The 14,771-nt window shown below is 40.7% G+C and overlaps 3 protein-coding genes and 2 long non-coding RNA genes across 6 annotated transcripts; 3 read left to right on the top strand and 2 right to left on the bottom strand.

Annotated features, from left to right (window-relative positions):
* Positions 1 to 594: 594 nt before the first annotated feature.
* LOC134184461 (uncharacterized) lies at positions 595 to 3,145 on the bottom strand. The gene has a single exon (XM_062652160.1). The coding sequence runs from the start codon at positions 2,857 to 2,859 to the stop codon at positions 1,474 to 1,476; it is 1,386 nt and encodes a 461-aa protein (XP_062508144.1). The 5' UTR covers positions 2,860 to 3,145; the 3' UTR covers positions 595 to 1,473.
* A 136-nt stretch (positions 3,146 to 3,281) lies between these two features.
* Positions 3,282 to 4,530, bottom strand: LOC134184137 (uncharacterized). Its single transcript, XM_062651750.1, has 3 exons — positions 4,305 to 4,530; positions 4,010 to 4,101; positions 3,282 to 3,581 (listed from the first exon to the last, which is right to left on the bottom strand). Exons 1-3 carry the CDS (start codon positions 4,528 to 4,530, stop codon positions 3,282 to 3,284), a joined length of 618 nt encoding a protein of 205 aa, XP_062507734.1.
* A 1,906-nt stretch (positions 4,531 to 6,436) lies between these two features.
* On the top strand, positions 6,437 to 7,193 carry LOC134184131 (uncharacterized). Its single transcript, XR_009970627.1, has 4 exons — positions 6,437 to 6,496; positions 6,766 to 6,805; positions 6,871 to 6,902; positions 7,175 to 7,193. It is a non-coding gene; the product is annotated as an uncharacterized LOC134184131 (long non-coding RNA).
* A 234-nt stretch (positions 7,194 to 7,427) lies between these two features.
* Positions 7,428 to 12,063, top strand: LOC134184858 (uncharacterized). The gene is made up of 3 exons (XR_009970696.1): positions 7,428 to 7,462; positions 8,957 to 9,037; positions 11,731 to 12,063. It is a non-coding gene; the product is annotated as an uncharacterized LOC134184858 (long non-coding RNA).
* A 253-nt stretch (positions 12,064 to 12,316) lies between these two features.
* Positions 12,317 to 14,237, top strand: LOC134184857 (uncharacterized). Of its 2 annotated transcripts, XR_009970695.1 has the most exons (5): positions 12,317 to 12,461; positions 12,597 to 12,752; positions 12,822 to 12,934; positions 13,503 to 13,556; positions 13,657 to 14,237. XR_009970695.1 is itself a non-coding variant. In XM_062652621.1 (4 exons), exons 1-4 carry the CDS (start codon positions 12,459 to 12,461, stop codon positions 13,961 to 13,963), a joined length of 579 nt encoding a protein of 192 aa, XP_062508605.1. In that variant the 5' UTR covers positions 12,322 to 12,458; the 3' UTR covers positions 13,964 to 14,237. The 2 variants fall into 2 exon arrangements, 1 of the variants encoding a protein (XP_062508605.1); XM_062652621.1 differs by lacking the exon at positions 13,503 to 13,556 and having other exon boundaries at positions 12,322 to 12,461.
* Positions 14,238 to 14,771: the final 534 nt, after the last annotated feature.

Raw genomic sequence — 14,771 nt, 5'->3', positions numbered from 1 at the left:
TGGTTTACTGAGTGTTAGTAATCATACCTATCTGATTTATAGATACCATTGTATAATTAGGTGTTAGATTTTCAAGACGATTGAAAGTGAATCTACAATCAAACGTATGATTGTAGAATAGATAGTCTAGAGCCAGGAGAACCTCTGATATATATCAGAGGGAAAAGTGCCTCTACAATCAGACCTAGGATTTTAGAGAATATTGTCGTAGACGTGCAAATCCGATATCTGGGACGTATGTAACTATCCCTAGCGTTTCACGCATCGGGTAATTACAGTAGGTTTTAGATTCTAAAGACATTAGAAGTGACTCGGAAGCGTTCGTGGGCTAATTACCGTATACGTGCTAGATTCTCAACTCAAGGTGCATGAGGAGATCTCAAATCAGTCATCAAGGTTAGAGACACTCTACGACGACTGGTTTTCGGTAAGTACGATTAGATTCAGAACGCTAAACATCACGAGTTCTAAGACCGTGCACATTCTGAGCTAGCCCATGATGGGCATCCAAAAGGAGGGTTTACGTTACTGCTTCACAATTACATGTGCATGTACTTCTCGGTGGTGTCACGATTGGTCCAAATGAAAGTCAGTAGCTAGGGTTAGAATATTACAAATGTCTACAATTTCCAATTACAATAATAGTTAATTAATAAGTCTATACGATGTACAAATACAACATTATGAACTAACAGGAATTTGCACAACCAAACGTTTTTGACTAATATCAATTAGAGCACATTTGCATATTAGCCTTCGTGGAGTAATAAAAGGAAAGTGACTTTCACTGTAGTTTCTCCTTTGCAGGGAAAGCAAGCCTGAATCAAAATCAACTAAAGTTGAACTTGGCTTGATCCACTCCACTCTGGCAAGGGTATGGCGTAACAGTTTGATCTCATCTGTTCCAGATTCTCTAATATAAACAAGTGCTTGAAGAAAAAACAAAACATTGCCAATGTATGGCTTCGTTACGAACTGATCTTGATCATCGAGGATTGTCCAGTACACTAGAACGGCATTTGTTCGATTTGTTCTGTTCATCTCTGAACTAAAGACACATCCATTGACCATACATCGTGCAAACAAGTCAATCTTCCTCGCAACACAGACTAACTTGTCACCATAAACTTGCTGAAAGTGTTTGACAAGCAAAGCCTGTACATTATCTGCCAAAGTAAAATTTTTCTAGCTGGGTGACAAAGACTAACTGGCCAAGAGTCCATTGAATCATCATCTTCATCAGCATCTAACATTAGCTGCATGCCCATTAGGTCTTCTCCTTCAGCATTAGTAAGTCTAGTAGATGCGGCTAATTGTAATCTACTAGGCAGCCACCTGCCAAATTCCAAGTTTGTCACTATATCAGTCCAACTTTCATAAAGAGCATAGAGATCAGCAGGGATTGAAGGTAGCTGTGGCAGATCCATAGGATCGATGAAAGAGCTCTCCAGCTGATATTGCACATGATATCTTCTAAATCTGCCCTTCAATTGATATTCCATTAGTCGGAGCATTGCCAACAACAGCATTCTCACGTTCACAAGCAAACAACCAAAAATTGTTTGCAGGTCCAAAGTCATTCATACAATCTGCCGTGTGTAATGCCATCTGATAGTTAACAGGGACATTCCATTTCCCATAGGCCTTACAATAGGCCTCATGATGACGTTGTATTCTAACTTCTATCAGATCAATGATTTCTTGTGTAGGTGAATCATCTATTAAAAGCTCGACTACTTCTGCTAGCAGTCGAAGACTTGTATAAACAGTAAGTAGAACAAGTTTTATGAAGCATGCTCTGGCATATATAACAATGAAATGTTTCCATTGAGCTGCTGTCATTTTAGCACGATGATCACTGTCAACAACCTTGCCAGGAAGCCTACCAATGTCCAACGGCAGCTGCTGGTTTAAAGCTTTTATTCGTTGTTTCAATATGACTTGATTTGCAGATAGCATAGAAAATGAATCGTTACTAGTTCCCAGGATAAGCGATATTTCATGAGATACCAATCCCAAAAAGAAGCAATGCATCGGATCGACAGCTGTCATCTCTACAGGGTCAAAATATGGCAATCTTAACAGTTCCGAATATCTTACTCCATTGGTTTTCGCAAGATGGTCCTGTTGAGCCTTAGTTGAAGCGTCTCTGTATGTCAGTGCCTGCTGTCGAACCTCTGCACCACTTCTCAAAGGTATAGACAAAGAAGTCTCCCCATTGGTGAGGTAGCTCATTTTGCCTGATGCTCCATGTGTTCCCGGTGCTCTCTCAGCTTGAAATTTGCACTTGCTACAACCAAGATCTGATTTGTGACCCAAAAACTGCAAAACCTTTCGAGATGCTGGTAAATCACAAGACACACACACAAGAGCTGCTTTCACTGCTTTGATAGAACCATCAGCTAGAACAACTTCTATACCATTCCACAACAGCTCCAAGTCATCGACTAAAGGTCTTAGAAAGTCATTGATATGTAGCTTTGGTTCAGATGGACCTGGTATAATGCCGACAAGCATAGTCCATCTCTGTTTCATCCGCTGTTTACGTGGTAGGTTCAGAACCGACATGAACATAACACCAACTTTATACGGTGAACGAGAAAAAGGACAAAACCAATCCACATTGAGAGTCAACCCAATACTGAATTCGTCACTAAAAAATTGACAGCCTCTATTGTCCTTCAACTGGCGCCATACGTTTCCATGCCAAACATCCCATATTCCTTTACGCAATGCAGGAGGCACATTGCCCGAATCATCCAGTGAAGCATCTAGCAAATCCACAAACTGCTGTCTCTTAAAGAAAGTTTTAGTAGCTCCGAAGGAGGGTAATAGCAAAATGTCTTGAAAGGAACCCATTTGAAATTGCCAAAGCTAAGATTCTTTTTGTAAAGAAGCGGCTCATTGCATACTTTTCTACGAATTCTTTGCTGGCAGTGTTGCTCGCAACAATCTAGTGGCTTTACCATTTTGCAATCGTCAAAGATATACAAGTGTGAACACCCTGGACGGACAACATAAGTGACAGCCGATTTAGGATGTTTGCTAATCCGGGAACATGCAAGCAGTTTCTGCATTGTTGTAGGAAAACGGTGTTGCAGAGGATGAGTTACCACTGCTAGTAAGACCACAATAATTTTCATAAAAAATCATCACCATATTGCCAACATGGTACTTTAATTGAAGCTTTAGCAGCAGCACAGCAAACCACTGACTCAGAGACTGCTGCAGATCACTGTCTCTTTGTCTATCTTCAGTAGATTCACAAGAAGAAACTGCTTCTAATTCTCCACCGATAGCATCATGAACTGCATTTCCATATCCAACTCATCAGGTATGACTTTTGCTGTTGATGGTTTAGTGTGCACGTGAGCTGCAGCTAAGTCAATCGTATCTTCAACAGATAACTTCTCAGTCTGGTCAGATGATCCCTCATCATAATTAAATATGCCTTGATCATTAATGAAGCTGCCATCCCTTCTGCTTGCAGTTTCATCATCTGATGTCTCTGAAGTCTCTGATGTCTCAAGTCTCGACATACTTTGACTGTTCATTTCAAACTCAGCGTCACTAGATGCATTCTGGTACACAAAAGCTACAGTTACCTGATGTCACACACACACACACACACACACACACACACACACACACACACACACACACACACACACACACACACACACACACACACACACACACACACACACACACACACACACACACACACACACACACACACACACACACACACACACACACACACACACACACACACACACACACACACACACACACACACACACACACACACACACACACACACACACACACACACACACACACACACACACACACACACACACACACACACACACACACACACACACACACACAATTGTAGTCCAGTTAACCAAAGAGCACATCTTTCAGAAACACCAAAATATCCAGAATCCCATACTTGAGACAGAATGGTAAGGTAAGTATGCCAGTACACTACAATTCTACTTACCTGATCAACCAAAGAATGCTGTGAGTGATCTTCATAATCTTTATTCACTGTAGATTGAAGATTTTCAAGATGCTCTGGGAGCATATCATGTACTGAAAGCCAGCAAACTTGATCAACACAAAAGGCTCTTTGGGTTTATTAATTAACTAATTTAATTAGCATTCAGTTGTAAAAACCTGGGTAATAGCTATGTAAAGGATAGTTTCAATAACTAACACCCCCACCAAACAATTGCTTTCAATAGCGTCTGACAAAGTGCGTTCACGTCTTCTGGTCGTCCCTTAGAATTAATTACCTTGTGCTGTGTCGGGTTGTGCTTGCGACGTCTGATCTAGACTCTGTTGCTCTACGTCGATATGTTCCATTACACCGAACTCAGTTACATGTCTTGATCGTGTAGATCTCGATACCACTTTTTTGCCACGGCTAATGGCACAGTAGCAAGTTACTCGTTTCGATTGAAGACACGATGTTACACCTCGAGCTCTCTTCGACAGCAATCTTTTCCTTCCGGACTTCATAGATGTGCCACGCTCACACGTAGACGTGAAGTTTAGTAGAAACAGCAACCGATGCCTTTAGCCACCACACAACGACTGCTACTACTGTACTAAGAAATTTTAGAGTAGCATACGCTGACCCTTTATAGTGTTTGTTCAATCTGGCGCACGTTAGATATTTTGAACATGCGTACTAATCTTGTTAGCTAGGCGCCAAGGTTTGAAATTTACAGTGTCATCTAGCCTCGAACTTCCAGACCAGAGAGCGCGCGAAGCGCGCGAACTCTAGTGTAGACCAAGTCGATACTAAAATGATTTCGGAAATGGCCTTTTTTTAGCCAATGAGCTTCTACAATCCGAATCTCGGTTGTAAATTCTGATTGGCTTAGCAATAATTGGTTAGGCTAAGTGCACTAGCACCTGATTGCGCGCGTGTGAAATCCTCGTGGGCGGCTAAGTGCACGCCAGAACGATGACAAGACTCTGCATGCCAGAACAATGATCAGACTGTGCACACACACATCTTAGTTTTAGTTTCAGCTTCAGTTCTTTAATATTTTCAAGCTTGCGGTGAGAGGACACGCACAGCAGCGTCGCTAGACCATCACCTTTGACAACTGGTCGAGCGGTAGTCTCGCTAGTCGAGCGGTTAGACTAGCTAGCGGTCTGCCGAAGAATCAAAGAGTCGTCGTTTCATGCCGTCCACCAAGATATCGCCGCAAACACGGCAGACGTCTCTTCTTTGTTTGTGAGATCTCATGGCATTTACAAATGATATGTTGATCTAGGTAAAACGATCCTACGCTGTTAGACACCATTTACCATCGCTTTTGATAAATACTTTCGAAATCATTTTAGCATCGACTTGGTCCAGACTAGAGTTCGCGCGCTCTCTGGTCTGGAAATTCGAGGCTAAGTGTCATCTCACTAGAAAGGATTCTTCAGTCACTCAATTCTTATTATAGAAAAATGTCGACCAGTGAGCTTTTGAAAGAGCTTGCAGGTTTGCGAGAACGCATTGACCACTTGGAACGAGAAAAAAGAACTGACGACATTTCTGCGACTAGCAATTCCTCAAAACCGAGGCCACGAGAAGTTAGTCCGACGGTAAAAGCGCTAAGTAATGCGTTGTAGCGAGGTAGATGTCAGTATATACGAAATTGTAAATTTCCGGAAATGGACCGGAAGGCGGCTTCTTCAGTAGAGAATGGTTATTAATTTTATTTTTCTAATAGGCGGCACTGAAACGGCTCTTTGGCGACATGTCACTTGAAATCAAACCTGCAGAAAGACCATGGCAAGATGTTGCTGCGGAACTAAGAAAGACTCTTGTGCAAATGCTCGGAGCGGGAGGCAATCGTCGAAATATTGATGACACCACAATACTAAGACGTGTGCGTCAGTTTTATGTCGCACGAAGACAGACTGTAACTGCAGCCAAAAACACAGAGAAGAGACGTCGAAGACGGCAACAACTTAAAGTCAGCGCAGCGACTTACGTGAGCATTTTAATCTAGCTGATATATTAACGAATGCAATTCCTAGTGTAACAGTTTGTATTACCCAGAATTTAAATTAAATAAAACTTTAATTAAAGTTGATTTCACATATGCGTAGATAAATTACGGATATGTAGTTGTACTCTGAGTAATCTGCATGAAGATGAAGAGTACTGTATACGCATGTACAGTTGGGTTTCTGTTGCAGACCTACAGGCGTCAGAAAGTGGCTGAGGCTATTAGAAAAACGAGCTTTCAGCAGACCAGAGACGTGTCATTGTTCAGATCTGCCATTCCCAGATTGACAGATAAACAAGTTTCGCCAGCACCAAATAGCAGCGATGAAGATGCTAAACTGAAGAAAAAAAAGTTGCAAGTTAAACACCTGAAACGAATGAGAGAGTTGGCAGCAGTAAAGAGGCGAGTTCAAGACAAGGTGTGCCCGGACTGGAGACAGAAGGCAGTTGAAGAAGGCTTCTTAATTAGTGGTATATTTGAGACAATCATGTGTCATAATCTCTAACAGACAATTGGTCAGACTACACACACACACACACACACACACACACACACACACACACACACACACACACACACACACACACACACACACACACACACACACACACACACACACACACACACACACACACACACACACACACACACACACACACACACACACACACAAAACATATGTAACCCTTGCATTTAAACTGTTAAAACATTGCACTGATGTTGTGTTTGTTACTGGTAGATTCAGGAGAAGAGTCGAGTGATGCAGGGGCCAACTGCAGGTGCATTGCTTATGTCAGTTGCTGGGATCGAAATACTCTAACATAATCGTTGTTTGAAATTGTAGTGAATTAGCTGACAAAGACAATCAAATGTCAGGTATACCAACTAAATGCAATGGCCTCAGTGGCATGTGAGCACGTGTACAGTAGTAAGTTACTATTTTACTAAGTGTAAGGAAAAAGATTATCTTATTTTTACTGTACAAGCAAATAAGCAATAGTATTGGTATGCTATATGGGGGCGAGGAAGATGAAGTGAGCTACTTGTAACGCACTATATAATGCTATTGAAAATATTACAATCATGTACATTAGTAGACATGCATAGCATTGCCAATGCAAATTATTTTGTCAATATTGCACATGTAGAGTATGAAGCCGAATATGACGATTCTGATGTAATTCCTGCAACACCAGAACATAGTGCAAGTAAGTATATACAGAGTACAGTATGTCTAATGTTGAGTTTTGCTTGCGATAATTACATGTACATTGGTATAATACTGTTTAGTGTACGTTGTATGTACTTGTAGTGGCTGTACACTATCATGGAATCTTGTAGTTAACAAGATAATATATTCCTTATTATTGTGAATTCAGATTATGAGCATAAATCAGATGTACCGGTAGCTGTGACATCTCCAAAACATAGACAAGGTGAGTATTATTATATACTAGGATTCATGGCCCGTCTTTCGTACGGGCAAGATACTGTAGTGTAAAGATAGGTCTGTGGATACGTCACGTGCAATCTTTGTTGCGCGGTCCCGGATGCGCTGAATGAATTCGAATCTTGCTCTTCGCGCTTGTTTCAATCGAAATCGACACACTCCCCGTGTAGCGCTTGCTGCAGAGAACGTGTAGGTTGGATTCTGTGAAAATGCAATCAGAATTTGGAGAGAAACGAAAGTGATAGAAGAGTAAGTTTCGTCGGCAAGAGATATTCGATCGCTCGAAGCTTTGCGAAGGACAACGATGCATACGGTCTACACAGAACTGGTGCGGGCGTGTGTTCGAATGAACTGGAATGTGTAGCGTTTGCGTCGTCGAGAAATTTTACGCGGGGGTCGACCCCTCGAGAGGGGACCCGGTGCAAATTTTTTAATTTTTTTACGCAAACCTTGCCCTGTGCGTGCCGAGTGTGCGTACCGATTTCGGTTGCGAACGGACAAAAGACGTGGCCCCCAAACGCGAACACACACACACACACACATACACACACAGACCGACGGACAATTTGAGCTTTATATAGTAGACTAGTATACATGCCCGTCTTTCGTACGGGCAAGACTGTAGTGTCAAGATAGGTCTGTGGACACGTCACGTGCAATCTTTGTTGCGAGGTCCCGGATATGCTGAATGAATTCGAATCTTGCTCTTCGCCTTTGTTTCGATAAAAATCGACACACTCCCCGTGTAGCGCTTCCTGCAGAGAACGTGTAGGTTGCATTCGGTGCAAATGCAATCAGAATTTGGAGAGAAACGCAAGCGATAGAAGAGTAAGTTTCGTCGGCAAGAGATATTCGATTGCTCGAAGCTTTGCGAAGGACGGCGATGCATAGGGTCTACACGGGACCGGTGCGGGCGTGTGTTCGAATGAACTGCAATGTGTAGCGTTTGCGTCGTCGAGAAATTTTACGCGTGAGTCGATCCCTCGAGAGGGGACCCGGTGTATTATTTCTTTTATTTTTTACGCAAACCTTCCTCTGTGCGTGCCGAGTGTGCGTGCCGATTTCGGTTGTGAACGGACAAAAGACGTGGCCGCCAAACGCAAACATACACACACACACACACACACACACACACACACACACACACACAGACAATTTGAGCTTTATATATTAGATGTGCACACTATATTATGATGGCAACTTTTAATTTGATCAGCTAGCATTTTGTTTGTTGATTAATATTATTTATATTAATATCACTTATAATGATATTTATAATTACTATTTTATTCCTGGGGAAGCCTTGAGTACACATCTCATTTATATTAACAAATTAAACGGCATACTGGTAATTTGTTGTCATCAAGTCTTTGTTTCCTTACTACATTTCCAGAAGGATCACTCTGCTGTTATTTGCAACTATATAGTATCTGTATATTTCTGATGGCAACTTTGCGATTGTAATTTGTTATTATTCCAGATGATGAGGTCGATGATATGTTCGAAGATCTATTGCCTCTTGCAGCCAGCTTTGACGCTTTTCCATCTACACAGAATCAAGGTGACAAATAAGCATTCAAGTAACTGTATTTGTCTATTTAAACACTAGGTGTGCATGTATCTGGTGTTTAAACCTACCCACGATTTTATTGCATTGCATATGTGGAATAGTCAATTGACCTCTTCCCAGCTCTGGGTACTTTGGTAGTAACTATTCAATAGTTATAACATGGGTGGTAGGGATATTGGCGTGTTATAAGACTCCAAGCCGTGAGGGCTTTAAGCCTTATCACTGAGATAATTGACCGAGCTTCAGGCAAGGTTCAATTATCGAGGTGCTAAGTGCTTGCAGCTGTTATAAAGTTGACCTTCGGTGTTGTATCGCTGATATAACACCTGCAATGGACCAATGAGCGCACCTAAAGGTCACATGATATATAATAAATTTGTCAGGACAGCATGTGTCTGTGCCTATCACATTCCGAGAGCTTTAATTCACTTTGTAAACATATAAAACTTTGATAAGAAGGTAGTAACCCAGAGCCACACTGAGACAAGCAAGCCACCTATGAAGCTCTGGAGGTTGGCAGTTTGATGGGCTGATGGCTAATTTAGCCCCAAGAATGTCATCTTTTGTTAAACGAATCAGATTCAGCAATGAGTCAAACAATAAATTATAGTGTGAGTCAAATGTCATTCCATATGTGGTTGCTATCAATTCAAAGTCCTCATCTATCTATCTATCTATCTATCTATCTATATATATATATATATATATATATAAATTTTTATTTTATACACTAAGTGAGCAAGTCCCAAAGAGAGTCACTAGAAGAATGCAGTTGCATACAACCGTGCAGTAAACGAGCATTAAATAACCAGAGTTTCAGAGATAATTGTCCTATGAGGTTCTGGAAGGCTTGAGAAAGGGATGTTGTATTACAGGTGGTAGTCTTCGACGCGATAATCTTTAGAGTCTTCAAGCTTGAAGGTGTCCAATAACCTAGGGTCTCCAAAGCCAGAGGGAAGAACTCTCTGCCAGCAGCAGTGACGATATCATCATGGTAGGCATCTTTTTCATTTCGCTCGCCAATGCGGCGGCACCTGCACTGGTTGCAGCGGCAACGATGTAGCTGGGTTGGAGGGAATTTCTAACAGTTACGTCAAAGAAAGCAGGTTTTCCATTGGTAAAATCAGGATGATAAATGTCACCTGGTCGATGAAGATCTCGGCCACCTATTCTCTGTTCCTTCTTTACTCCACTATTGTCGGTGTGGAGGACGTACCAGACAATATCCCTCAAACTGTCATGTCGTTTTGTTCGCAAGGGGTCACTTCCATAGCTCAAGGCGTGGTTCCCAGACTGATCAATGATATTACCACACACACATCTTTGGGCATTTGGATGTGGTGGAAATATTGGTAATCCCAGCCAGATCCTATTGATGCGATGAAGTCATGTTTTGAAAATGCCAGCCCAAGTTTTCATTGGGAGCAGCCCTGAGCCAGGCTCCAGCGTGAGTGGACGAGATGGTATTGACACGAGCAAGATCTCTTATGCTGCTGTTGTTTTCCAAAGAAGCATAAACCACGTCATCTATTTGGCCCTGAAATCAAGCCAGACTTAACACAATTTCAGAACGACATGTTGGAGCGTGGCTAAGAGCCGTTCCCAACCGAAACCTCGGCCTTTCCATGACCAGGGATGAGTTCTGCATTGCTGTTTGTTTATGGTTGGGCATAACTCTTTTTCCAGTACATCCTTCTGCTGTAAGGTGAAATTAAGTGTGGTCAGTTAATTGACGGTTTTGGTGACCATCTCCTTGTCATACTAATTTACGGTCAAAACGTCATGACGTTTTCAGAGACATTATCTTCAATGCTTTATTGATAGATGACAAAGGCACTTCGATTCAAAGGAGCAGAGATTCTTGTCAGACACCTGTGATCGCCCTGGAGACGTCTTCCACCCTAAATTTTTGACTGCTCGTCTTGCTTACTTTTTGATATAACTGTACACAATTCATTCCAATCTAAATTTGTGTCAAGTTCAGCGACTGTCGCAGGTGCCGCCAGTCTGACTGGGGAGATTGACAAAGACACCAAATATGATGACTTCTGCCAGCCTGGAAACTTTGAGAGCCATTGCTACCAAAACAATTACTTCAAACAACATTCCGTCATTTTCACAGGCTTACAATAAGCTTATGCAGCAGCTGTCAGTTAGCTTGTGGAAGTTTAATGCTAGACTGATAGAAAGTAGACTACTTTTAGATTCAAATGACTGTTTTTGGGATTTGCCTGTTATGTCTGTTTCTTCCTTGTTATATATATATATATATATATATATATATATATATATATATATATATATATATATATATATATACATAACATAAATACATACATACATACATACATACATACATATATAATTTACATAGCAAGAAAATCCAACAAGTCATTGTTTGCATCTAGAAGACAACTTTGTAACATTCTATCATTGTACTTCCAAAGAGTGACAGAGAGTTGTTCCGTTAGATTCCTGACAGCCATGGAAAAGGGATGTTGTTTGCTGTAATTACTTTAGAAGCAATGATTTTCAGTGTCACAAGACTCGAAAATACAGATCATTGTTTTGACTAATATATATTGGTTAACTTAAGACAGTTGTTCAATGTCATTTCTGTCAGTCTGACAGTTTCGTCTTTTGTGTCTGTACCAATGGAGTAATAGCAGAATTACTTTTTGTAGGTTTGACACAATTGACGTCTGTTCATGTAAGGAGCAAAAAAAGGAAAACCTTGTCATTGAAAGAATGCAGCTGCAGGGGAAGAGACCAGCGCATAAACGTTCGGCAAGAATTGACATGTAATGACTTTGTTGAGGACACATGCACAGAAAATTACTCTCACTGAGAAGAGCCAAGCCAAAGCATTTTGCAGAGGAGAGTAATATTAGAGACACATGATAATGACACTTACAAGTATTAGATAATATTTTAGTTATAACTGATTAATAATTAATTATAACTAATTATTAATTAATTAATAGCTGTTTTATTTGTAATAGCTGCACTACGTATAGTAAAAACCACGTTACCATTGTGTTTTAGCCAGTCTATGTCCATTCACAGTGCTTACAGGACCGCGTTCAATCTACTTATCAATCAGATATGTGATTATAGGACTGCGTCTGACCTTCTCTTGAATCGTATAGGGTGAGATTATAAGACTGCCTCTGACCTTCTTCTGAATCATATAGGGTGTGATTATAGGATCTGTTTCATGCATACCTCATGGGTGTGATTTCTAAGAACCCAAGAATTCAATCAGAAATCTAGTACATGATTACATATACTGTTTTACCTGTGTGGTGATTGGTTGCCGATTGCTTTGTCAAAGTTATTTAGATATCAAGAGAGCAACTAGAAGAGGCTCGTAAACTGCTGCTGAAGTTTTATCAAATTTACGAACTTTTATATGGTATACACGTGTCTCGTTTTAATTGCTGTGTTTAAGCTATACCATGCCTGTGATTCTCTGATTCATCGGAATGAGTGCATACATCCTAATACATCTATCTTATCTTTTGAACTCTGAGCTTCTCTTTATATATAGGCATGCACGAAAGCAGTGAAAGTACACCTTCTGCAACATTCGCCGGATGTTGTAGAGAAGTGGGGTGCTTTGTGGGGTCATTCCTGCTTTTGGTATGAGTCCCTAAATGGTGTTCTTAAAAGGTTTGTACAAGGCACACGATTTGTTTGCAGCCAGGTATACATAACTGTGAATTACCCCACCAAGCTGCTTGTTTGTAACTTTTAATTGTTGTGTGGGATTTAGGTTGCATCAGTTGTTATGATCATTAAGACCATTTCAGATGTGCTACCATCACCGACTGACCAGCTATTAGCACCACCTGTAGTTCGTTTGGCTACAAAATTTGGACTGATGTGGTACGTAAGCTTAATGTAATTATCAAGTAATAGTACTGCTAATTAGATAATTCAGGTTGCCATTTGCCTACACCTCTAAATTATCTGTTTATATGCGACTGGCCGAAGATCTCAAGATTTGCAAAGCAGATCTCTTTGTTGAGTGTACGAGTGTGACTTGTGAGCATGTTGTGGGCTATAGAAATGTATATTTTGCTGTACTAGCAGGTCACAACTAACGTATTCGTCAGACATCGGTTGCTACCTGAACATCTATATCTGTTTTGTTCTCGTCTGCAGTCATTGCAAACTTTAAATTTGTACCTAAAGTATTGGATTTCTGTGTAGTACAGAGTATCAAGTGTTAGGAAATATTTATTGGCTCGATCGGATTGTAGCCTTGAAAACCACAAGAATAAATAGTTTGAAATTTTGCTGACATTTCTGATTCAGCATCAAATATTTTGGAAACGATGAATCTGATTTAGAAACTCTGCTATCAGATTTGTACATCGAGACATTCTTTTGTTGTAGCAGAAATGTTATCCTATATATGCATGTTTTCTAAGAGAACTGGGATTTGTTCTAGTTAATATCAACGGTCTTCATCTGGACAACATCATATATATGTCATCGAAATGAAGTATATGAAGTTCGATCTCTGTCGTGTGTGGCTTGACTTCTTTATGAATTTTTTTGAATAGTTTGTTTATATACGACCATATATTTGTGGTTTTTGTTAGGTCCCCTTTCAAAGCGAAAGATTCTGTGAAAGTTTTTTGTCTACCGGATCTGTTTGTTGACCCAATCAATGTTGTTTTGAGGAGGCTTGGCAACGAGGAACTTTGTCGTGGTTCGCCTGTCAAAACTGTTGGGAGACTGAAACTAGCTGGTCATGTGATAAACTCAAAGAAAAGTCACGCGACAAAGAAAAATTCTTATAATGTCGAATTTACCGAATGTCATGAAGAACAGCCGTTGTTTGGTTATGTATTACTCTTTATCATTTTTGGATGTGAACGGTTTGCTGTTATTCAACGGCTCAATTAAAATGGAGGAGTGGCCATTATTGCATAATGACGATGACTGCATGACTGATGTTGTTGATGCTTACAGTAATCTTCGGGAGCCGATCGGAAAGCATTTACTTTCTTCTCGAGAGACTCGGGACCTGGTAGCAATTCCTGTAGGAGACATAACAGCTCGAGTAGTCTGTATGAAAATGTTAGGTTCAAGCTGTATTTTTTGTGTCTCGATTTCTTAACATTATCGAGTGTGATCGAGTTGTGAAATACTCAAGAAATGGTCTTCGGCCGATTGTGTGTGCACATTGAACACTGTTATTTTTCTTGCAAGAACTTAATTATTGGTGTATACGTCGGTTAGCATGCACTTCTTCCATATTGTAGAATCGTGCAAAGTCGACCCCCTTCATGATCTGTAGATCTCCGTTCTCTTAATTAATTACGTTAATTAATTAATCAGAAGACATGCAGCCTATATAGCTGGTAGCTATAGGATAGACAACTGGCGTCCTATCCTGTCTGACGACGATTTGGATGTGTCGTATACTCGGGTTTTCACATGCTTACATTTCATGCCGATTGCTTAGCCCGGCCTATAGCAGCTGGCTGGCTGATCACGAGCAAGCTAATTACAACCGGTGCAAGGTTTCTAGCTAGAATAGTAAAGCGCCAGCATTCCACAAATTCAAAATTATAACTATATTAAGATCGACATGATCATCGATTATGGCACGTTTTAGTGTTTGAATTCGAAGCGGCTTCACGACGAGATCGTTTCGACTAGGCAACGCACTCGACACGCGATGAGGCCGCGCTAGTACGTCGATATTGCA

This window comes from Corticium candelabrum, chromosome 9 (assembly GCF_963422355.1).
Source record: "Corticium candelabrum chromosome 9, ooCorCand1.1, whole genome shotgun sequence".
Classification (NCBI taxonomy): Eukaryota; Metazoa; Porifera; class Homoscleromorpha; order Homosclerophorida; family Plakinidae; genus Corticium; species Corticium candelabrum.
This window is presented reverse-complemented; position numbering and strand designations above follow the sequence as displayed.

Excerpts from the sequence above, each read along its gene's own strand:
- LOC134184461 (XM_062652160.1), bottom strand. The coding sequence starts at position 2,859 with ATGGGTTCCTTTCAAGACATTTTGCTATTACCCTCCTTCGGAGCTACT.
- LOC134184137 (XM_062651750.1), bottom strand. The coding sequence starts at position 4,530 with ATGAAGTCCGGAAGGAAAAGATTGCTGTCGAAGAGAGCTCGAGGTGTA. Across the intron at positions 4,102-4,304 it reads ACAACCCGACACAGCACAAG|TACATGATATGCTCCCAGAG; the intron begins GTAATTAATTCT and ends GCTGGCTTTCAG. Across the intron at positions 3,582-4,009 it reads AGCATTCTTTGGTTGATCAG|AATGCATCTAGTGACGCTGA; the intron begins GTAAGTAGAATT and ends TTTGTGTACCAG.
- LOC134184857 (XM_062652621.1), top strand. Across the intron at positions 12,753-12,821 it reads CACGATTTGTTTGCAGCCAG|GTTGCATCAGTTGTTATGAT; the intron begins GTATACATAACT and ends TGTGGGATTTAG. Across the intron at positions 12,935-13,656 it reads ACAAAATTTGGACTGATGTG|GTCCCCTTTCAAAGCGAAAG; the intron begins GTACGTAAGCTT and ends GGTTTTTGTTAG.